Source organism: Giraffa tippelskirchi, chromosome 12 (genome assembly GCF_054371585.1).
Source record: "Giraffa tippelskirchi isolate mGirTip1 chromosome 12, T2T-mGirTip1v1.2.pri, whole genome shotgun sequence".
In the NCBI taxonomy this organism is placed as follows: Eukaryota; Metazoa; Chordata; class Mammalia; order Artiodactyla; family Giraffidae; genus Giraffa; species Giraffa tippelskirchi.
Window position 1 is genome coordinate 41,791,244 of NC_137286.1, and position 24,347 is coordinate 41,815,590.

At 48.0% G+C, this 24,347-nt stretch overlaps 1 protein-coding gene across 3 annotated transcripts in view; it reads left to right on the forward strand.

Annotated features, from left to right (window-relative positions):
* Positions 1-22,143, forward strand: part of RASGRF1 (Ras protein specific guanine nucleotide releasing factor 1) — a 101,800-nt gene extending 79,657 nt beyond the window's left edge. Inside the window, exons 22-28 of one of the 3 annotated variants that reach the window (XM_081546752.1) lie at positions 243-327; positions 4,339-4,536; positions 8,304-8,383; positions 10,096-10,227; positions 14,729-14,846; positions 17,324-17,392; positions 20,815-22,143. In XM_081546752.1, the coding sequence (XP_081402878.1) occupies positions 243-327; positions 4,339-4,536; positions 8,304-8,383; positions 10,096-10,227; positions 14,729-14,846; positions 17,324-17,392; positions 20,815-20,907 (775 nt within the window). In that variant the 3' untranslated portion in view covers positions 20,908-22,143. Of the gene's footprint in view, positions 1-242; positions 328-4,338; positions 4,537-8,303; positions 8,384-10,095; positions 10,869-14,728; positions 14,847-17,323; positions 17,393-20,814 lie in introns of those variants that run through there. The other 2 variants (XM_081546753.1, XM_081546755.1) reach the window with 2 other exon arrangements.
* The last annotated feature ends 2,204 nt before the right edge of the window (positions 22,144-24,347 follow it).

Consider the following 24,347-nt stretch of genomic DNA (forward strand, 5'->3'; position numbering starts at 1 on the left):
GACTATTGTCATTATTCCCATTTCACAGATAAGGAAACTGAGGCCCCAAGGGCTTACCCAAAGCCACACAGCTGGTACGGGGCACAGCTAGACCTGACCCCAGTGTCCCCTCCTCTCAAGGGCTCTGCAGAAAGTTACTCCCCAGTAATGACCACTTCAGAAAGCAGAGAACTCAGAGCAGAGAAATCAGTAGGAACAAACCTAACCCCACCCGCTCTGAGTTTCTCCCTTACTTCCTACAGGGAGTTCTTCGGACAAGGGTGGATGAAACTGGAAAAGAATGAGAGGACCCCTTATATCATGAAAACCACTAAGCATTTCAATGATGTGAGTATGGGGTGGGGGGCACAGTGCCTTTTTCTGCAGGTTTCTCTTTGGTGGGACCCTCAGAACAGGCTGTACGCCTGCTAGACCCATAGTACCTGGGTCCTCTCTGGGCCTGTGAATTATATGCAAAATAATTTCTTTCAAAGTTCACACCCATCCTAAAAGATAGGGCTGTCATTGCACTTTAGATATGAAGACACCAACACCCTGAAGGGCAAATGCCTGAGGTCTCCTGACCCGTGTCTGGTAGCTCATGGCCTTCCTCCACTGCAAAGCCCCAGTCCTGGGGAAAATATCCCTCCCTGAGATTTCACCACATCTGTGCTAGTTCCAGCGCTTGCAACCACAAGGACCCATCCACTCCTGGCCTCGTGACAACCTCAAGGGCATTTGCACTTAGCAACTTCATTCCTTTGCATTTAATCATCAACACAAGAGCCTTTGATGGCTGGAAGTGGGAGCACATGATCCCACTTGTCCTGACTGCCTGGTCAAAGCCACATGACACCAACCACAGCCAGGGGTGGACCCTCATCCCGGGAGGAAACACAGACAATCCAGGCTTCAGGGCTCCAGAGAAGGAGCCCTGTCACGAACACAGCTACAGAGTGGAGAGCAGCGTATGCAGCAGGAGAGAGGATGTGATGGAGTGGGCGGGGCCCCCAGGAAACACACACTAGGCCTGAGTCTGACCACACCTGACCCACAACTCTAACCACAGCAGGAGGCAGCAAAAAAGTCCCTCTTCCCCCCCACCCTCCCCCACTGTGTGCCCAGGACTCAAGTAAGTAAAGGACGAGACTATGGAGTGAGCATTTATTACATGTTGACCACGTGCCAGGCACTGTGCTCAGGGTTTCATCAGCCTCATCTTCTTATTCTCTGTTATGGATGAAGAAACTAAGGCTTGAGGAGGTTAAATTTCATCCCCAGTCATCAACAGGAGAGCCCACTTTGAACCCACACAATCCACCTCCGGAGGACTGCCCTCATCACTACCTGGCGTGTGGCCATCTCTGTTAAAAATTTACCTTTTCTTTCAGGTGCACAGAATGGGCACCCCTTTGATGGTGATAATCATGGCCTGAAACTCTGTTTCTTAATCTCTCCCCGACACAGGGTTTGGTTTGGTTTTGTCTTTGCTGGGTTCCAGCCCTATTGGCTTTAATTCTTTGTCTGACCTTTTAAAACAAATCTTCTTTTAAATTTTTTAAATTTTAATTGATTTATTTATTTTGGTTGCATTGGGTCTTGGTTGCTGCACTCTGACTTTCTCTAGTTGCAGTGAGAATGAGGGCTACTCTTTGTAGCGGTGCACAGGCTTCTCTTATTGCAGAACACGGGCTCTAGAGCTTGGACTCAGTAGTTGTGGCGCATGGCCTTCATCGACCAGTGGCGTGTGGGCTCTTTCCAGACCAGAGATCGAACCTGTGTCCCCTGCTTTGGCAGGCAGATTCTCAACCACTGGACCACCAGGGAAGTCCTCTTGGTCTTATTGAATGGTACTGGCAGGATCTCCAGGATCAGGGCTGAAACTGGTGTGAGTCAAATGAAGTGCTCAGGGATGAATTTAAGGAACTTCTTGCCTTCAGGTGTATGCACTTGCATTCTGGGTGCCTCTAGACCTGGCCCCCTGACCACAGTGTTCAACAGAAATGGTGATAGTGAGTCTTGCTCTTGGTTTTAATCTCTATCAGTGTCAGTCATTCAGTCGTGTCCAACTCTTTGCCACCCCATGGACTGTAGCCCACCAGGCTCCTCTGTCCATGGAATTCTCCAGGCAAGAATACTGGAGTGGGTAGCCATTTCCTCCTCCAAGGGATCTTCCTGACCCAGGGATTGAACCCGGATCTGCCACATCAAAGACAGATTCTTTACTGTCTGAACCACCTTCAAGAGTGCTTCTAATATTTCCCCACTTAGGATAAAATTTGTTTGTTTATCAAGTTAAGGAAATTATTTTTCTTATTCCTTGTTTGTTAATAATGGTTTTTACCATAAATAAGTATTACATTTTATCAACTTTCTTCTGCATCTATTGAGATGGTCATATGGCTTTTCTCCTTTCAATCTATTGATGCGATGAATGACAGTTATAGATTTTTCTCTAATAGTCAATATCCTTGCATTCCATGGACGAATATAACATATTCATGTTATATTAAACAAAAAGGTGCGTACTTTTTGCTTCTTCTAAGGTTATCTGTATCTGGTGTTGATATCAAGATTATACTAGCTTCATAGAATAAATATTCATAGCAAATATTGCTTCTTTCTCTCTTCTCTGGAAAATTTGACTAATCTATTCCTTTTTTAAAAAATTATATAATGTGTAAAACTGTTTTCAATTCAGTATTTTCTTTATGGAAAAAATACAATTTCCATTTAATTAAGGCTTATAATATGTGTGCTATTTTGTGCTATCATTCCTTCCTGATTCACTTCAGTAGTTTTCCATTCTTACATCATTTTATAACTCATTCTTCTTTATGTACATCCTTTAGAAATTTTTCTAAAGAAGAATATTTCTGGGTGGTAAAGCCCTATAATTTATATTCATCTGTAAGTGTCCTGTTATCTTTATTTTTTAATAACAAGTCGTGTTTTTGTACTTTTAATTTTGAAACAATTGTAGACTCAAAGGAAATGCAAAGAAATATATAGGCAAAGCCAGTATTTCCTGCTGCCCCAGTTCCTTGCAGTTCTACTTCTCTGATGTTTGATCTACAGCTTCCACTACCTCCTCAACCCCTGGCTGCTCCAAGTCCAGCCCGCATTTAGTTTGTTTGTGTATATGTGATTATTTGCTTTGGAGGTGGGGTAGAGGAGTCCTTGGATATGTGAATGAGACAAGGGTTGCCCCAAAGTGTGTGTCTTCTCCAAGCTTCAGTTGTATGGGAGGAGATTCCCTCAGACCTTCACTCTTCTTAACTGTTCTTCCAGATAAACTTTGGAATCACTTTGTCAGACTTTCAAGATAACTCCCATTGCATGTTTTATTGGATTGCATTAAACTTGCTTGTTAGTTTTGAAAAAAGAAATATTTACATTCCCATTTTGAACTCTAATCCTTTTCTTCCTTAATCAGTCCTCTTATTACCTTTGACAACTTTATTTTTCATGGAGCATCCTACATAGTTCTCATTAAAGTTTCTAGGTAATTAACAGATTCCCACTGGTATTTTGAAGGTGATATCTTTTTCATTGTATTTTCTAATTGGTGCTGTTGTTCAGTCGCTCAGTGGTGTCCGACTCTTTGCGACCCCAAGGACTGCTGCATGTCAGGCTTCCCTGACCTCCACTCTCCCAGAGTTTGCTCAAACTCATGTTCATTGAGTTGGTGATACCATCCAAACATCTCATCCTCTGCTGGCCCCTTCTCCTTCTGCTGTCAATCTTTTCCCCACATCAGGGTCTTTTCCAGTAAGTCAGTTCTTCACATAAGGTGGCCAAAGTATTGGAGCTTCAGCATCAGTCCTTCCAATGTCAGGGTTGATTTCTTTAGGATTGACTGGTTTGATCTCCTTGCTGTCCAAGGGACTCTCAAGAGTCTTCTCCAGCACAATTTGAAAGCATCAGTTCTTCAGCACTCAGTTGGACCTTATGGTCCAACTCTCATATCTGTACATGACTACTGGAAAAACCATAGCTTTGACTATACAGACCTTTGTCCGCAAAGTGATATCTCTGCTTTTTAATATACTGTCTAGGTTTGTCATAGCTTTACTTCCAAGGAGCAAGCATCTATTAATCTCATGGCTGCAGTCACCATCTGCAGTGATTTTGGAGCCCAATTTGGTATTGCTACTATATTTTAAAAAGTTACTTTTGTATACTGAATCTTTAACCAGCTATCCTGATGAGCTCTGTTGGTTATTCTAGCAGTTTTCCAATTCATTCTTCCGAAAATTTTCAAACAATCATTTCATCTGCAAATAATGGTGATTTATTATCTTTACAGTACTTATTCCCTTTACTTTTTTTTTCTTGTCCTATCGCATGGGCTTAAAGATCAGTAACTTGATCGCCTCAGAAATCGTCCGCAACGAGGACATCAACGCGAGGGTGAGCACCATCGAGAAGTGGGTGGCCGTGGCCGACATATGCCGATGCTTACACAACTACAATGCTGTTTTGGAGATCACCTCGTCCATGAACCGGAGCGCAATCTTCCGGCTGAAAAAGACGTGGCTCAAAGTCTCTAAGCAGGTACCAGCAGGAAGCTGGGCTGGGCTGGGGCTGGGGCAGGGAGACCAGAGGGCCACCGTCCGTCGGTGGATGCAGGACAGGGTGAGGGCCGACACCTCAGGTAAACTAGAGAACCTCTTCTGCTGTTTCACCTGAGACCAGATATCAGGCCCACAGTGTGGCACTAGCACCTTGTGGGACTTTAATTCCCACTTGAATAGTCAGGACCTCAGAGTGGGACACATGACAGTAATTGTTGCTCCCAACACTCTCCTCCTTGAGTTGGGACAAAGGAGTGGTGACTTTGGGGGGATCTCAGTCCAAACCTGCAGGTTTCCAAGATGGTGATCAGGTGATCCTTCAAGTCCTCTCCTCAGACTTTGATTTCACAGCCCTTCTGGCCCCCAGAGAGTTAACTTGTCCCTGTTACCCATCAGACAGTTGCTGATCTTATATATGAATTTAATGGTTATTCACTCAGAGCCTGATTCTGAAAAACCATAAGGCAGAGTCTTCCTCAGGAATAAAGCTCTATGCCCTGGGGTCATGAGGAGACAGCTCTCCTGAGAGGAGGCATTTGGGCCACCTCCTGGGTGCACTGGATGTCCCTGAAAGCTGGACAGGGACCACCAGGGGTCAGGGAATGCCTCCAAAGGCATCAGTAATATAGTGTCTGGTCTTAGAGCCAGGTGAGCTGTGTGGGGCCCAGGGTCTCCAAGGAGCCTGCTTCATCTGGGCCATTCTGAACTGGCATACTGTGTCCCCTCATGATTCTGTTCATCACCTGCTCCTCACTACTCTTCTCATGCCAATGACAGCTCATGATTCCACACCCCAGGGAGGCAGCAGGTCCATAAATCCCTCCTCTTTAGATAAACAGCCATACTCAGGGCATCCTGGGACATCTCTGCTGCCCTTCCACTGCCAACCAGTCACTCCAGCTCCAGATGACAGCAGGACTGCAGAGCACCCCTACCATCCTCACCTCACCCAGTGAGGCTGGACCACTTGCTTCTTAGCACACAGGGATACCGGGCTCAGGACAAAAGCTGGAAGATGCCTCTCTTGCGAGTGGAAGAACAGGGGCTGGCAGTGCAGGAGCTCAGGGCTGCTGGCCACATCTGCCCACATGTGGCACACGACCTCATGAACTCTTGGAGTCTGAGGTTGAGCGAGGCTGCCGTAGAACCTCCAGGTCACATAGGCTGTTCAGTCTGTCGAGGTTCAAACATGGCTATGGGCAGAGTCCGAGTGACCCATTTCAGGGTCAACATCTTTCTTCTTCTGCCCTGTTCCATCAGAATGATGTCATCTTTTCCAGAGGCCCTCTGACCAGGCTTTGTTTTCCCCTCCCACTGGGGGTTTGGGAATTTTTTGGCTTCATTCATTTTTTGGCTACATCACCCTTGTCATAGAATTGGGAGGGAATTGCCTAGACCATCCTGAAGTCTTCCATTCTCTTAGGAGAATGCAACGTGAGGGCAGTTAGAGGGCAAGGTGTATGATCTGGCCTGCCTCCAGGATGTCATTCAAGACCTAGGGCCAGCCAGTGTGTGCATGTGCTCAATCTGTCCAACTCTCTGAGACCCATGGACTATAGCCCACCAGGCTCCTCTGTCCATGGAATTCTTCAGGCAAGAATTCTGGAGTGTGTTGCCATGCCCTCCTCCAAGGAATCTTCCCAACCCAGGGATCGAACCTGCATCTCTTATGTCGCCTGCTTTGGCAGGTGGGTTCTTTACCACTAGCACCAAAAAAAGGCTGAGCACCATAAAATTGATGCTTTCAAATCATGGTGCTGGAGAAGACTCTTGAGAGTCCCTTGGGCAGCAAGGAGATCAAACCAGTCAATCCTAAAGGAAATCAACCCTGAATATTCATTGGAAGGACTGATGCTGAAGCTGAAGTTCCAATACTTTGGCCACCTTATGTGAAGAGCTCACTTATTGAAGAAGCCTCTGATGCTGGGAGAGATGGAGGGCAGGAGAAGGGGGCAGCAGAGGATGAGATGGTTAGGTAGCATCAACGACCCAATGGACATGAGAAACTCCAGGAGATAGTGAAGGACACAGGAGCCTGGCATGCTGCAGTCCATGGGGTTGCAAAGAGTCAGATACAACTTAGCAGCTGAAAAACAATGACAACGAGCATGGTGACGCCTCACCTGGAGCTATGTGAGTGTGTAACTGCTGTGTCACCCATGGTTCTGGACTATCTGAATGAGCATTGCCCTTAAGGAACATCTGGACCCACCCTTCCATTTTCTGGATGTGCGTTGAGTGTGAACTTGCCTATGGATGTATTGAGTATGGAGGCAACAGAGCCCACCAAGAGCTCTGACCCTCAGTCCCCACATCTGGCCTCAGCTGCAGCATCTCATTTCTCTGCAGGTGGAGGAGAAAGAAGAGGAAGCAAGGGCACAGCTCTGGAAAGAGGCCAAGTGCTGGAGGGTGGCTGGGAGCCTGGGGTGGAGGTTGGCCTGGGCATCTGAGAGCAGCCATCTCGAAAGCAGAATCATCCACCCTTGGCCTGATGGGGCTTCTTCCTTCCTAGCATGTGTCTCTTTCATCAGACTCAGAATACACTTTTGCTTTGAGCAGGGTTGGTCCAAACCAGGCAACCACATTTCTAATTGACATGGAGGGACCAGCATGGAAGGACGGTGTCTTTTGCCATTCTCTCTCCTTGAAGAGCACACACTGATCTCTTCTTCCATCCAAATGAAGACTTGGCTTGTTGTTTTCTGTGGGTAGGTTTCTCACATAAAAATTAATCCTATGGTGCACGGCAGGTCTCTGGTCCAGTTTCTCAACCATGTTCTAGATCTTGAGGCTTGGTGCTGGAAAGGAAGTCACTACTCATCTCATCATTTTATAAATGAGGGCGCTGAGGAGCTCTGAGGTGAGGGACTTTCCCCAGGTCGTGCGGGGGAAGAAGCACTAAGCCAGGCTCAACCCAGGACATGCTCCGAAGCACCCACCTGGACCCTTAAGACAAACACCTGCCACCTGAGTGGCTCCACCTAATATGTGGGCGGGGCCTGCCTTGGTCGTTTGGCAGAGAGGACCCTCTGCTGCAGACTTTACTCTTCTCCATCAAGGTCTTTTCTTCTTTGATGATAAGTTTATTCACCATCTTTTTTTTCTTGATTCTTAAATTCACATGCTAAGTCGTTTCACTGGTGTCTGACTCTTTGCAACCCTATAGACTGTAGCCCACCAGGCTCCTCTGTCCATGGGATTCTCCAGGTAAGAATACTGGAGTGGGTTACCATACCCTTCTCCAGGGGATCTTCCCTACCCGAGGATCGAACCCGAGTTTCTTATGTCTCCTGCATTGCCAGGCAGTTTCTTTACCACTAGCGCCACCTGGGAAGCCTGTTAAATTTGGGTGGTGCCCCTGCTATATAAAAGTGAAGGTGTGAGGAGATGGTCACATCCTTTGGGTACAGTGATGAGAAGGGTCATGATGGTGAAACATCAGTGATGCCCTGTTCTGGATCCGGCTCTCTGGACCCACCATGTCCTTCCCAACAGCCCAGGTCTCAGGACCCCAGCACTTGGACCCTCCTGGCCTCACCCATAGTTTCTGAAAGATGTATGAGCCTGGACACACAAAGCAAAGATCCTTGTCCACCTCCTCACGAGTTCAGGGTCAAGTTTTTAGACCCAGGAAGTCCCCGAACCCACCTGCCCCATCTCAGGATGGAACAAGGCCCTGGAGTGTGGGCCAGAGCCGCGGGCTTTGACCTGTGCTGTGTGCTAGTAAATGCTTCTAATTCCTTCCAGACTAAAGCTTTGATTGACAAGCTCCAAAAGCTTGTGTCATCAGAGGGCAGATTTAAGAATCTGAGAGAAGCTCTGAAAAAGTAAGTTGTGTGTCATTTTGTCACCATTATATTTTAAATCATAGAACTGCATTGCAGAGGCGTTCATGTGCCTCACCTGGCCGGAGCAGGAGGCCTGTCTGTCTGTCTGTCCATCTGTCTGCCCACAAGACCAATCCCTACACATCCCCAGACCCCCAGGGCAGGTCAGCTTTGTCCTCCATCATCTCCCAAAGAAATTTCATGGTGTTGGGGCATTTTCTGAGAGAGACACAGGAATAGTCTTGAGAAGTGTAGTAGATATGATGGCAATTATAGGGGTGCCGGATTCCTTGATTCCAAAATGCACGTTTTATTTTCTATTTTACCATTTCTGATGTCAGGCTACATCTCATAGTCAATGCGTTTATTTCATATGTTTGCATTTCCTTTTTGTACTTGATAATTAGTCATCAAAACAAGAGTGCATTTTACAGACAACGGTATCTTGGAATCAAACAAATACGATTTTACCAATAATTGGCACTTTACAGTTTGCAAACTTGGTGACTTCCCTGGCCCTGTTAACACTGCCCAGGAAGTGAACCTTCTCAACCTCGGTCCTCTTGTCCTTTTGTTGCTGTTAAGCCACTCAGGCATGTCTGACTCTTTTTGACCCCGTGGACTGTAGCCTGCCAGTCTCCTCTGTTCATGAGATTTCCCAGGCAAGAATACTGGGTTTCCATTTCCTTCTCAAGGGGATCTTCCCGACCCAGGTACTGAACCCGCATCTCCTGCATTGGCAGGCAGGTTCTTTTACTTTTTTTTCCCCAGTCTTGGGGCATGTGGAATATTAGTTCCCTGACCAGGGATCAAACCCACACCACCTGCAGTGGAAACATGGAGTCTTAACCACTCGACCACCAAGGAAGTCCCTAGACCAGGATAGTTTTTGTGGTAAGGGCTGTCCTGTGCACGAAAGCATACAAACATCCCTGGCCTCTACTCATGGGACCAGTGCCCCCATCCCCCTGCCCCCCGCCGAGTTATGAGGACCAGAAAGGTCTCCAGACATGGCCAGATACCCTCAGGGAGGCACAATTGCCCCCACTGAGAATCACGTTCTGAGACAAAATCTCCCATGATGTTTCTCCAAACGAGGACACTGAGGGGCTAGTGGCTGGCCAAAGGATTGGGGGAAATGGTGACAGAGCCGAGCCTTGACCCAAGCCAGCGCCCTGTGGTTTGCCTGAGAGGCCAGGCCAGCTCTCCTCAGGCAACAGTGACTCAGCCCCTTGTCACGTGCCGAGGCCATACACTCACCTGAAATAGGGGTTTGCTGTCAGTCTCGTTAGATGCTCACTTGGGGTTCCTCCACTAGCCTCTGCCTCCGAGTTCCTCTCGGGCACTGGAGCACATGGCCTATTGGGCTGGCCCTCGCCCTTGCTCTCCGTTCCTAGGTGGCCACTTGCAGGACCTCCCAGTGCCTGGAAGACCCCAGGGCTCTGGCTCCAATGGAGCCCAGGAGCACCTCTCCTCCTTTCCAAGAGGGATCCCATGACCACTGCTCACACCAGGCCCGCTAAAGCCCCCAGCACCTGGGGATGGAACCCTTCACACCTCCAACCCTGCCAGTGACTTCAACACCCCACACCCCCACCCTGCCAGCCCTGTCCACTTTTCTCATTTCTCTCCTGTCATCCCTGGTGTGTCCCTCGTGCTGGCTCTGTGTCCCATCACCTTGACCATCATCTCCACTTTGTTTGTGTCCTCAGACAGATGTTCCACCCATCTGTGCTGTCCGGCTGTGTCTCCTCCGCCTGGGCTCTGCGAGCCCCCGTGGACTGTGCTTGTGGGGAGCTGCCCCCTGCATTCACCAACCTGTCCGTCCGTCCGTCCGCCCCCAGGTGCTGCTCCATCTGCCTCCTTCACATGGCTTCCTCGCCCAGCGCCGCCACGGCCTCGCCGCCTCCGTGGTCCCCATTCTGTCTGCGTCCCCATCCTGACTGTCTCCCCTCTTTCAGGTTCCCCGTGGGCCTGTGTAAGTGCCTCTCCTAGACACCTCTTCACCCAGCCATGCAGGGCACAGTGGCCTTCAGGCGTTCTGGCCGCTGAGACCTTTATGCAAACCAGGTTCCTGCCTTACGGAGATGCAGGCCAGGCCAGGCAGGGGAAGGACAGACTGGGACATGTGTTTACCCCCTTTTACTCCAGAAGCACCAAGATTTATGCATAAAGCAGCAGTATGTGAAGACTTGGGGGTCATCTCACCAGACGAGGGGCAGAGGTCAGAGGGCATGAGGTGGTAGGTGGGCACAGTTGGTGAGTCACCCAGACAAGGAGCTCATGATGGGCCTCGCCGTGTGGGTCCATGGGTCCTCAGACCTATTCTGATGTCCCGGGTGTCCTTTTTAGTCTGTCATCATAATATGCAGCCTTGCGCAGCACCCAGGCTAGCACATGGCCTTTTAGCTTTACCAGCCAAGACTGCACCCCCAAATCCTACCTCCTGTCCCAAGCTACTCTCTTAAATATCTCCTAAGCCACCTACAAGGCTTGCTGTGTGCACCCCATCAGTCCGCTGCTCTGATGCCCCCACATGGACGTGATCTCCCCCTTCTCCTTCCTCAAACCACACTCTGGTGAAACCCACAAGACTGTCCCCTCCTATCATCCACCCAGTGACCAGAAGCTGCCCACAGCCCAACAACATTTTGCTGTAAAATTTTGTCGCAAGCTCTTGAGGGGCCAGTTCCAGCTTTGCCCATCTGTGTAATCTTAACCCAGCAGATGCTTGCTCATTGGCATGTCTGTCTTTAGTTTGAATAGGACGCCCGCAGAGGGCATGTAGGAGCGAGGCTCTCGCTGCTCCTGTCACAGCCCTTCCCCTCTATTCCTCTAACTGGAGGATGGGAACAGCTCTCAGGGAGCAAGTCTGCTGGCCAAGCAGCAGGCCACCTCATATGACCTCCTGATGGTGTGGACATCCATCTATGTACGTAGATGTGATAGGTCCACAGTCCTGGAGTTTCAGGGGCTCCAACAAGAGCAAATAACTGTTTGCATCTATATTTTCAGCCTGTGGCCACAGAGCGAAGCCCAGTCTCTTGCTCATGAAATGACAGAGCAGGTAGAATCCAGGTGGCAAAAACCAATGTTGGATTCTGAGCCTTACCAAAGAAAAATTTCCCCAAAATCTGAGGACCTGATTTCCCTCCACCACATACCAGAACTGTTGGTCCTGACCGCAGGGATTCCAGCTGAGCCCCTGGTGGCCCTCATCCCCTCTCTGAGAAAGAGAGGAGATCCCAGACCAGAAGTTTGTAAGAGAGGGCAGTCCAGTCCACAGCCAGGGGTGGGTGTGTGGGGTGGGGTGTGGAGCAGAGGGTGACCCCTGCTTGTCACCACCCCTTTCCTGGGGTTCGGTGGAGAACCCCATCAGGAAGCTGCATCTTGCTTTCAGTCACTGGTGCCAGCTCATTTCTTTCATCTCCTTTGACATCATCAGGAATTTCTTCGAAGAAACATCAGGCTTGGGGGCCCCAAACGATCATAGATAAGATCCAGGTGCCGGGAGTCACCAGGTTTTGGCATGCATGTCTAAGTGCTGCCTGGGAAACCAGAAGCAGATTTTAGACTTGGGGGTGGGCACTTTCTTTCTGCTCCCTGGAACGTCAGGTACAGGCATGTGAGGGCTCTGCCCCCACCCATAACAGCCTTGTTGGCCAAGCCCTAATGCAAGGCAAGGCTGGACCCCACCCAACAGGCCAGATGCCCACGTGGAGAGTTCAGAGCTAGCCGCACATCAGGTGTTTTGCCCACACAAAGCCCGCACTATGCTTCCCTGTACACTCAGATGCTCAGCATGGTCTGTGTCCACACAGTACTGCCCTTTGGGGGCCCTCCTCCAGCCTCTCTGCCCCCACTGCCCCCTACTCTGGCCACTCTGACAACACCATTTATTTCCCTCATGGCTCTGGATTCTGGGGTGTGTGTGTGTGTGTGTGTGTGTGTGTGTGTGTGTGTGTGTGTGCGCGCGCGCATACGTACATGACTGAATGAAGTGTGCTGTTCCCTAAAGCCTCTTACTATGCAGGTGATGAACAAGAATAGAGTCCGGGACTGGCGGTGCCACATGCAAGTGACTAAATTGCCCACCCATCATCTTTCCACACCTGGATCATAACCCCCAGTAAATCATTGAGGGAATCACCTAGTGGCCCGAGGACCCCAGATATTTTTTCACTGGTCTGGGTGGTCAGGACCCCGTGAGGCATTCAGAAACATCCTGCTTCCTTCAGTCATTTACAGTCAGCAAGCAGTCACTTGGTCTTCCCTCTGCCTCTGTCTGAGATAAGAGGTCCTCCAAGCTCTCCAGGCTGCCTGGTGCCCACCAAGGGCAGGAGGAGTGGGGCACCCCCAGAACCCACCAGTCATCCCTCCAGCCCCAGAGTGGCTTATCAGACCTTTGAACTCTTTCTCCATCAGATCCACCAGCCTGTGCTTCAGATTTGGAGTCTGATGGAAAACCAAGTATGTATTGGGTTGGCCAAAAAGATGATTCTGGTTTTTCCATAAGATGTTAAAAACTGGAACAAACTTTTTGGCCCACTCGATAACAATCATGGACTATTAATGGCCGGAAGGATTCAGAGAGGTCTGCTGATGACAGCATGATTCTTGCTTTTTTTTTTCCTTTTTCACAACCTGCAGTAAAGAAAAAAATAAAATTATATTTGACAGTGTTACCCTGTATACAAACCCATATATGCCTAACAGGGACAAAAATGTCTCAAAGCAATTTTAGACCATGCAATGAACTCAGATATTCCCTCTTCTCTCTTTTTTAAAACTTTTAAATCTGATCAACACTTACCAAATTGATTTTAACACCCATGAAAGAGTCAAGACTGACAGTTCAAATAATATTTCTCCTCTCCACTGTTTCTCAAACTCCAAAAATCCACCTCCTTTAAGACTTTGCCATACCCATGTGTCAGCTGTATTTGCGTGTCCTTAATAGTCTCCTTTAAATTAACTATTTCCCAGAAATATATCAATTTTTTTTATTTAAAGAAGAAAAACTATCATGACAGCAAATGGGAAACCAGCATATTTGCCATAAATATATATGGTTACCATAAAAAATAAATACAGTGAAAACAATGTTATTAAATTCTTACCAGATCCTGATGTATGCCAAGGCTCTGATCCTTAGTGAGTCCTGTTACTGTTTGTTCAAAAACAAAAGAAAGAGTGAGGGAAATGGCAAGTGTTAGGAAGTGTCAAAACCATGATGCTGACACTCATGATGCTGGGTGGTGGGGGTGAAAATCAAATGTTTACCATCATATGAATCGATTTATTTAAACAGTGTCTGAGCATCACCTAAAATCAACTCTCAAATCACCTAGAATTGTCTCAGCTAACTTGAGTGCTGTTGTACAAGGGGAGCCTAAGGACCAGAGGGAAAGATATGGCCCAGGGTCACACAGCAAGCAGACAGGGGACTGAGACCAGGTTTCTGTCCTTGCTCTACAATCCTCCCCTGTCTTGACCCCCTTTGGAGAGGCAGAGTTGCCACCAGGAGACAGAGGTGAGATGGGCTAGAAAGGAGGGTCGCTGCGGCTGTGTGCTGAGCTGAGAGGAGTCTGTAGAGCACTGTGTGGGGAGTCCCTCGAGGGAGTTGTAAGGAGCTCTGCTGGGGCAGAGTGACCACCAGAGCCATCACAGCATCACCCCCTGACCCAGCACCCCATAAGAGGCACCAGACGGGGCATGAAGGACCAGTGACAGGAACCCCTGCTTCAGAGCCAGATCAGAGAGGCCTGGCCCATCCCCCACAAACACCATCAACCCCCCGCCCAGACCACATCCAGGACGGTGGTCTCAGAGAGCAGGGCTTTCTGTGCTGGTAGCTCAGTGCCCGGGTGGGCAGAGGTCCCAGAGGGGCGAGAAACAAAGGCAGAGCCATCTCGAGGAGAGATATTCTGGGGGTGACTGGCGGGAATGGGGGTGGCGCTGCAAGGCACCCCCAGGACATGATTCTGGGGTGGGGTTGCGATGGAGACTTTCAGGGGAGAGATGAAAGGAGAGCCCAACGGGGGCTGGCAGCCAAGCCCCAGGACTCTATCTGGGAGGGGGAGCAGACAGGTAGGGGGGGCTTTCAGGCTTGGGGTGAGAGGGGATGGTCCACTGAGAAACCCCAGCTGGCACCACGTCACCCGCACCACCCGGAGGCTGACCCTCTCGCCCCACTGGCAGTTCAGGCCCAAGCGCTACTGTTAACTCCTGGCAAATAGAAACCCCTTTCCGTCCAGCAAAGCGAGCGACCCACGGGGGTGTGTTCTTGGGAGAGGCGCCAGCGTTTTAAGTGAAAAACCTCTGTCAATGCCGTTTGCTTCAAAGTTGCGACCCGCCCTGTGTCCCTTACCTGGGGATGTACCTCACCGACCTGGCCTTCATTGAAGAGGGTACGCCCAACTACACAGAGGACGGCCTGGTCAACTTCTCCAAGATGAGAATGGTGAGTTCCCCGCAGCAGAGGGGGGCAGGGGCAGGAGGACATCGAAACCCCCGAGCCCGGGCCCACCAGAGCTCTGCCTCCAGGCCTGGCTGACTGGCGGGGAGCCTGAGCCCAGCTCCTCCTATAAGAACAGTCACCCCCTTACATGGCAGTTAGCACTGGCCTGCCCTGAGCCAGCTGTACTTCATTTCCTCCTCTAACGCCTACAGGCTGAGGAGTGGGTGTTGTCCACCTTATAGGGGAGCAGGCTGAGGCTGGGAGTGATCCAGAACCACCAAGATCCTGGATCACCCCTAAGTAAAGGGCAGAGCTGGGTCCGGGGTTCTGTCTGACTCCAAAAGGTGTATCTTTATTCCAAGCCCATCCAGTGTTGTTCAGATAAGCACTTGCTTTTTTTTTTAACTTTATTTTATTTATTTTGACCGTCTTCATTGCTACACATGGGTTTTCTCTAGTTGCAGTGCACAGGCGTCTCATCGCAGTGGCTTCTCGTTGCAGAGCACAGGTTCTCTGGCACATGGGCTACAGTAGTTGTAGCTCACAGGCTCTAAGCACAGGCTCAGTAGTTGTGGTGCCTGGGCATATTTGCCCCGAGGCATGTGGGATCTTTCAGACCAGGGATCAAACCTGTGTCCCCTGCATTGACAGGCGGATTCCTAACCACTGGACCACAAGGGAAGTCCTAGACAAGCCCTTGCTTTATGTGGCCATAGCAGGATCATTTCTGCAACACCTCCTAAGCAAGTAGGTTTCCAATTTCCCCAGAGAAATCTAGGACCTGGGAGGGGAGATGAAGACCCCCTTCCAGCAGGGAGCCTTGTTTGTAGCCATCTTTCTCCCCTGTTTTCTCCAGCCAGAGAGCCTCCATTTGTATTGGTTCTGTGTCGTGGGCTTCCTCCTAAGGTTTTGTTTAATTGGTAAGATTTCTCTGTCAAGGGCAAGTTGGCAGCACTGTCCTAGTGGCAGGATGGGGAGACTTTGTTTGGTCTTGCACACCATGGGCACATGGAAAGTGGCCTTTAGCTGTTGCTGGAGTTGAGAGGAGCTATTTTAGGATATTGGATAAGCTGGCACCACTGATCAAGTGATGTGTTTCTCTCTCAATCACATAGTGTAATTTTTGTTGTTGTTCAGTCCTTAAATCATGTCTGACTCTTTGTGACCCCATGGACTGCAGCACACCAGGCTTCCCTGTCCTTCACCATTTCCCAGAGTTCACTCAAACTCAAGTCCATTGAGTCAGTGGTGCTATCTAACCATCTCATCCTCTGCCACCCCCTTCTCTTCCTGCCCTCAATCTTTCCCAGCATCAGGGTCATCAGGATTTTTTTTTAGCAACAAAATCACTCATTTATTTATTTTCACTACTCAAAGAAAATGATTGGTAATTTCTCTTACTATATTATCTGTGAGTCTTTAAAATAATTTTCATCTTTAGTGTGATCTGACTGAATATATGTTTTACATTTCAGAATATGGATCTTTTTATTGAAGTATAGTTGATTTACAATACTGTGATAGTTTCAGGTATATGACATAATGATTCAGTGTTTTTATAGATTATATGAATGAATAAAGAAGATGTGGTGGTGGTGGTGGTGGTTTAATCACTAAGTCGTTTCTGCCTCTTGCAACCTCATGGACTGCAGCCCACCAGGCTCCTCTGTCCATCGAATTTCCCAGGCGAGAATACTGGAGTGGGTTGCCGTTTCCTTCTCCAAAAGAAGATGTAGTGTGTATATATATACACACACATACACATGCACACACACACACTGAAATATTATTCAGCCCGAAAAAAGAATGGAGTTCTAAGAGGTACAAAATGTTATGTATAAAATAAGCTATAGGGATATATTGTACAACACAGGAAATGTAACCAGTGTTTTATAATAGCTACAAATGGAGTATAACCTTTAAAAATTGTAAATCACTCTGTTGTGCATCTGTAACTTATATAATAATGTGCATCACCTATACTTCAATAAATAAATAAATTGAATGGGGTTCTGCCATTTGCAGCAATGTGGATGGACCGCGAGGATATTGTGCTTGGTGAAATAAGTCAGAGAAGGACAGATAGTCTGTTACCCCTTATAACCTATAGATTTATTGATTCTTACCAAGGATCAGCCTTTGAAGCAGGTTGCTGGTATAAGGAAAATCGTGATGCTTCAGTAGCACCTCCCAGGAGGTGAATTAAGAGGCGGAGTTGATGGCTATTGATGTCCCTTCTGTTCTTCAGGGGAAGGGGTTCCTGGGATGGTACTAAGAGCAAATTGTTTCTAAAACTCACCTTCCTGGTTCTTCTCTGGTTGCCCAGTGGCTAAGACTCCATGCTCCCAATGCAAGAGACACAGGTTTGATCTCTGGTCAGGGAACTAGATCCCACATGTGGCAACTAAGACCTGGCGCAGCCAAATAAATAATAAATATAAGTTAAAATAAATATTTAAAACTCTCCTTCCTTCCCGCAGATATCCCACATCATCCGAGAGATCCGCCAGTTTCAACAAACTGCCTACAAGATCGAGCACCAAGCAAAGGTGAGCTGGCAGCATTTGCAGTCACTTCTGATTTCTCACGAGTGCTGTGGCAGCACCCCCCTCCTTCCTGCCTCTTCCCCTCCCCCTCCAAACCCAAGCATTTTCTGCCTTGAATTCCCTGGGCCCTTCCAGGAAGCCCCTCCTCCCTGCATCCTGTCCCCTGACCCGCCAGGAGTTCCCCCTCCTTCAGACAGAGCTTGTGGTCATCCCATAGCTCCCGTCTGATCTTTACCTGCCACAGGATGGCTTAGAATCATGCCTAGTCTCCCCAGAGGCAAGAGAGGCCGTGTTTATCACATCTTTTCGAAATGCTCACCAGTTTCAAAATTCACAGCTAGAAAGGGCACCCAACAGAAAGTCCCCCAGCCTCCAAGTAAGTTCCCCTCCCAATGCCAACCGCATCACTCATTCTTTGTGTTTGCAAACACAACAAAACTTTTTTTTCACTCTGTTAGCAGACCATACACACGCACATATTTCTTTAGGGCTTCCCAGGTGGCTCAGTGGTGAAGAATCTGCCTGCCAATGCAGGAGACGTAAGAGATTTGGGTTTGATCCCTGGGTTGGGAAGATCCCCTGGAGGAGAAAATGGCAACCCAGTCCAGTTTTCTTGCCTGGGAAGTCCCATGGACAGAGGAGCCTGGTGGGCTACAGTCCATGAGGTCACAGAGTCGGACACGACTGAACATGCACGCACTCCTTCGTGATAGACTTGCCCTGTCTCCTGCCAGGTTCCATGAACTTACTCTGTCTTATAGCCGATAGCCACAGGGAGAAGAGAAACCTTGATCAACTGCCGCTTTTTCCTTTGTCATTCACTCATTCTTTCATTTGGCAAGTGTTTATTGAACACATACCAGGTACCAGGCACTGTATTAGGCCTTTACCCTCTTCTTAAACTTGCCCTCAAGCTCCAATGTGCAACACAAATAAATGTTACTGCCCTTTAGACTTGGAGAAGGAAATGACAGCCCACTCCAGTATTCTTGCCTGGGAAATCCCATCGACAGAAGAGCCTGACGGGCTACAATGGGTCGCAAAGAGTGGGACACAACTGAAGAGACTTAAGCATGCTAAGCATGCCCTTCAGGCTTCTTCTGTTAACAGCTTTGCAGTGGTGTTTGCTGCCAGTCTCAACAGAAGCAACACTTTAGGGAAACAAATGCTCACGGTGGAGAAAACTGACCAGTCTGCTGATTTCCAGAGTGTTTGGAGGGTTGAGATTTTGTGCTCTACAAAGAACTGTTCGTATGAAGCTACTAGCTAGATATAAAAGTCTGGTCCTGGGACTTCCCTGGCGGTCCAGTGGTTAAGACTCTGCCCTTCTACTTCAGGAGACATGGGTTCGATCCCTGTTTGGGGAACTAAGATCCCACATGCTACATGGCATGGCCAAGAAATAAAAATAAGTATTTTTTTAAAAGACAGAAAAAAATAAAAGTCTGGTCTATTTCCCATAGCTGTAAGATTGCCACATCTTTATCAGAGTTCGTCTAGATGTGAAATCTGAGGTCATCTTCCTGGAGATGCTGGTTGAGAGCCATTAATCAGACACAGTAACCTTTTCATCTGTGACTAATGGTCAGCATCCTAGACAGCCAGGTCTGTCCCTCACAGTAGCAGAAGGTCAACTAACAAAGAAGTTCACAACGACTTAATTTTTCTCCAGCGGCTATCAGAAGGTTCCCGATTACATACTAAGAAATGTAATTGTTTTCTTCCTCCTGATCTAAGTGTCTGTAGAAAAACATGAACCTTCAGCTCCAAACAACTGACAAGTCACTGAACCTTGGAAACATGAAAGTGTTTAGTTGCTCAGTCCTGTCTGACTCTTTGTGACCGCATGGACTGTAGCCTGCCAAGCTACTCTGTCCATGGAATTCTCCAGGCAAGAATACTAGAGTGGGTTGCCATTCTCTTCTCCAGGGGATCTTTCTGACCCAGGAATGGAACCCAGATCTCCCATGTTGCAGACAAATTCTTTACCATCTGAGCCACCGCTGAGCCTTGGAGAGATTCTTTATGAAGGGTGGGGGTCTGTCTGTGAGATGTGGGCTCTGATCTCTCATCGTACATTTAACACACAGGAGTTCAGAAAAGCACTCGGGAGCTGGGTGAAGTGGGGCACATGGAGGAAGGAGAATAATTTAAGCCATTTGATGACTCTTCCTGATTTTCCACTCTGAGATTTTGCCCTGGAGTGACTCTCTTGTGGGGAAGAACAGGGAGCCTCCTTTCTTACACAGCCTCAACTTCCATGGTCGGCTCCTGGGGGATTCTCTCTCATGCTACATAATCCCGATGTTTAAGAACATTTTTCCAACATATGGAAACACTGAAAGAACTGTCTCTGGAGTAGAAAATGGTAACCCACTCCAGTATTCTTGCCTACAGAATCCCATGGACAGAGGAGCCTGGCGGACTACAGTCCATAGGGTCACAAAGAGTCAGGCACAACTGAAGCATCTGAGCACACACACACAAAACAACTGTGAACACCCATACATCCACAGCCTAGATGCTACAATTGACATTTTAGATGTATAGATATAGATGTGAATGCGAATGTGAAAGTTGCTCATTCATGTCCAACTCTTTGCGATCCCATGGACTATATAGTCCATGGTATTCTCCTGGCCAGAATACTGGAGTGGGTACCTTTCCCTTCTCCAGGGGATCTTCCCAACCCAGGGGTCAAACTCAGGTCTCCCACATTGCAGGCGGATTCTTTACCAGGTGAGCCACCAAGGAAGCCCATAGATATAGATGATTGTATTTTGAAATATCTATTTATTTGGCTGCACCAGGTCTTTGTTGCACCATGAAGGATCTTTAGCAGCAGCACTTGGACTCTTAGTTGCAGCATGTAGGGATCTAGTTCCCCAACCGGGATGGAACCCCAGCCCCTTGCATTAGGGGTGTGAAGTCTTAGCCACTGGACCACCAGGCAAGTCCCATAGATATAGATGACTTTTTGATATGAGCCTAAAATATGTCTTCTAACACTCAACCACAGAAATGGTGGTCAAGAGTAATTGTGACCGTATGTGATTTTCTATTACTATGAAGACAAAAATTAAGACAATACTAAAAAATAGTATTAAGACACAACAGGGACTTCTGTGGTGGTCCAGTGGTTAAGAGTCCGCCTTCCAATGCAGGGGACACAGGTTCAATCCTGGTTGATGAATCAAGATCCCACATGCCTTGCAGTGTGGCCAAAAAATAATAATAATAAAGAAGCAAAATCATAAACATTAAAAAAAAGACACATTGTTTTTAATGCATCTTTGCCTCATGTGGAAGCCTGATGCCCCTCTCCCCATGATGCTGCCTGATTCCTGAGAGACACTCAGTGTCCACCTAGTATATTATGGAGATCCCATCACCTTGCATTCCTTCTTCTCTTTCCCTTTTCTCAGGTAACCCAGTATTTACTGGACCAATCTTTTGTAATGGATGAAGAAAGCCTCTACGAGTCTTCTCTCCGAATAGAACCAAAACTCCCCACCTGAAGCCGGTACCCAGTCCAGATCCAGCCGCTCCCATGGACACGTGCTATATGATACTGTACATAGTCGTTTGGTTTCTCTGGGTTTTCTTCTTTAGTATGTGCTTCTCCAAGAATACAAATCCGTTCTTGTTCTTAGATTCCCATAGAACCAGAATATGAATTTCTGCACCGTTTAAGACTTGGTCTGCCCGCCCCCCACCCTTGTCTCCTGCAGTGCCTGGTTCTTTTCATCAACCGTCCTCTCAATCTGTCCTTCCCAGCCCCTTACTCTTCTCCAAAGGGAAAACAGACCCCACGCATACACGACTCTTACTCACCCGTCCTGCTTCTGTCCGTCCCCAACCCAGGCCCCTGGGCTGAGTTGGCCAGGCAACATCCTCCGGCATGTTCCATGTAGTTGTGATTACTGGGTGGGGGGTGGGGGGAGGCGGGAGGGGGAACCATACCCCAGAGTCTGGTCATCGACAAATCTTCCTGCTGATGGTGACGCCGATTTCCAGAGCAGCTTTTCCAGCCCAAATCGCAGGTCTCCAAACTCCGCACCTCCCAGTGACCCGGAGGGAAAAGGGTCCTGTCCGCTGAGAACTGTGCCCCGCGACAGCCCCCGAGGCCGCTGCCTCATTCAGGCACCATGCCTCTCCTGGCTCTAGAAATAGCACCAGGGGGCATGACCATCGGTCTCTGTAACCCTGGACAAGGCCCCAGAACTTCCCGAGGAAAACAGAATCACAACACCAAGTCGTGTCGACTTTGCCGAAGGCGGCCAGCATCCACTGCAAGTTGAGAACACGTGAAAAATGTCACTTTTCCTCTTTGAGCCGCCTAGCGGTCACTACAAAGCTTACGTTGAGATGCTCCCAGTCTGTATGCCTTGTGAAAAATAGTACCACACTGTAGATTTAGAAACTCAATAACCAAGTGTTTTTATTGCATATACTGTAGTCCTGTCTAAATGCCTTCTAGCAGGAATATAGTACTGTAGTGCTTATTCTGTGAATACTACCATCTATTTTTTACATTGTACAGTATAGAAAACACAGGTCAACTCTGAAGTGGCAGGCATGCTCCACTCCAACAGACAACTTTTGCTGTAAGCAATACCTAGTGGTATGAGAATTCTATTTCAAGTCCTACAATATTTCAACTTACAGCTTGTTTGGAAAACAATTTCCATTTTTGTAAAAATATATGTTTCCTGATTACCTCTTGCTAATAAATCTATTCTATCTCAGGGTGACCGGTGGAATTTTGATGGGTTTCATTTATTCACTCGAGGAATGTTTGATGAACACTTGGTCCTTCTCAGGCTCTGGACTCAGACCAGAGGTCTGCAGTGGTCAGGGCACCCACTCCTGCTTTTGGGGGGAACTCGTAGTCTGATGTTAAAGAGCATGAATTCGAGCAAACTCTGGGGGATAGTGGAGGACAAGAGGAGCCTGGTGTGCTACAGTCCATGGGGTTGCAAAGAGTCAAACACAACTAAGCAACTGAACAACAACAACAACTTTGTCTGATGAGGGAGACTGTTGCAGTTTTCTATTGTACCTGGAACAAATAGGTCCAAAACTTAATGGCTGAAAATAGTTTTGCACAATTCTATGGGTTGTCTGGGTCCAGCTGGTGGTCCTTGCTTGGGGTCCGTTGTGAGGTGAGGATCTTAGTTCCCTGACCAGGGATGGAACCTGCACCCCCAGCATCGGCTGCTGGGGAAAGAGTGTCTGGAGAGGTGGGTTGTAGTTATCTCAGTAGTATGGCCCTACCACCCAGATGCACCTACCACCCCCCAAGAATTTATATCTAGCCTCTGGGCATGCATACCTGGATAACTATAAGCCTGCCCTGATTCTGACCTCCTAGAGCTCATGACCTGGCTGAAGAGAAGAAACACAAAGCAAATAACTCTCATGTTCCTAACTGCAGCTCACATCTCCTCCAGGCTCCTCAAAACAAAATACCTAGAGGGCTTCCCAGGTGGCTCAGTGGTGAACAATTTGCCTGCCACTGCAGGAGATGCAGGTTCAATCCCTGATCTGGGAAGACCCCACATGCCATGGGGCAACTAAGCCCATTCGCCACAACTACCTGTGCTGTAAAGACTGGTAGCTGCAACTCCTGAAGCCCACACTCCCTAGAGGCTGTGCTCTGCAACAAGAGAAGCCACGGCAATGAGAAGCCCACGCATCACAGCTGGAGAATAGCCACCGCTCGCAGCAACAAGCGGAGAAGGCAATGGCAACCCACTCCAGTATTCTTGCCTGGAGAATCCCAGGGACGGCAGAGCCTGGTGGGCTGCCGTCTGTGGGGTCGCACAGAGTTGGACACGACTGAAGCGACTTAGCAGCAGCAGCAACAAAGACTCAGTGCAGCCAAATAAATAAACAAACTACATAGACACTGCCACCACCTGGTGCCCTATAGTCCCCTCACTCTACTGGACCAACCTGACCTCATCAACTCCCCCACTGCCCCTGGGTCTCCTTAGCACCTCTCCCTGTGGTACAAGCTAGAAACCTAGAGGTCACCCTGACTCTCACTTTAAAAGGTCACTTGATCCGGGCAATGTTAACCCCTAACTACCTCTCCACACTGGCCACAGCTCTTCGTCACCTCTGCCACTACCTTGGATGAGCAGTTCCTGATTTTTTTTTATCTAAGGGACCCATCTATACTCGCAAAAACTATCAAGGACCCCTCTCAGAAAAAGACCATATAAGTGGGTTACATCAGTAGGTATGATTGTATTACTGGTTATTTTATTTGAAAAACTTCAGGAAAGTTTTTAAATAATTATTTATTAATTCATTTAAAAATAGCAGTAACACCAGCAATCCCATTTGTGGGTATTTGCCCAAAAGAATTGAAAACAAGGACTCAAAGACATAATTGTACACTCATTTTCATAGTAACTTATTCACAATAACCAAAAGGTATAATCAATCCAAGTGTCCATCAACAGATGAATAAACAACCAATGTTAAACAAACAACAGAATGGGATTCAACCTTTAAAAGGAAAGAAATTCTAGGACTTCCCTGGTGGTCCAGTGGTTAATACTCTGAGCTTGCAATGCAGGGGGCTCAGTTAGTTCAATCCCTGGTTGGGGAACTAAGATCCCACATGCCGCACTGTGCCCTCCCAAAAATAAAATTAAAAATGAATAAAAGGACACAAATTATTGTAGAATCTGGAGTCACAAAACACACCTCAGAGGACACTCAAGACAATGGAGAACAGTTTATTACGCCAGCGGTTCCAGGGGAATCGGTTCCCAACAAGGCCCATGATGATTTCGGAGGACTCAGTTTTATACCCTCCGCTACATGACTAGTTACACATTAGTAATTAGTTTTACAACATGCAGACATGGAAGAATTAACAATTACAACATGCAGGTGCAGATGTTATCGTTAATCTAACTGAGACAACCTGACCCTTACTTCC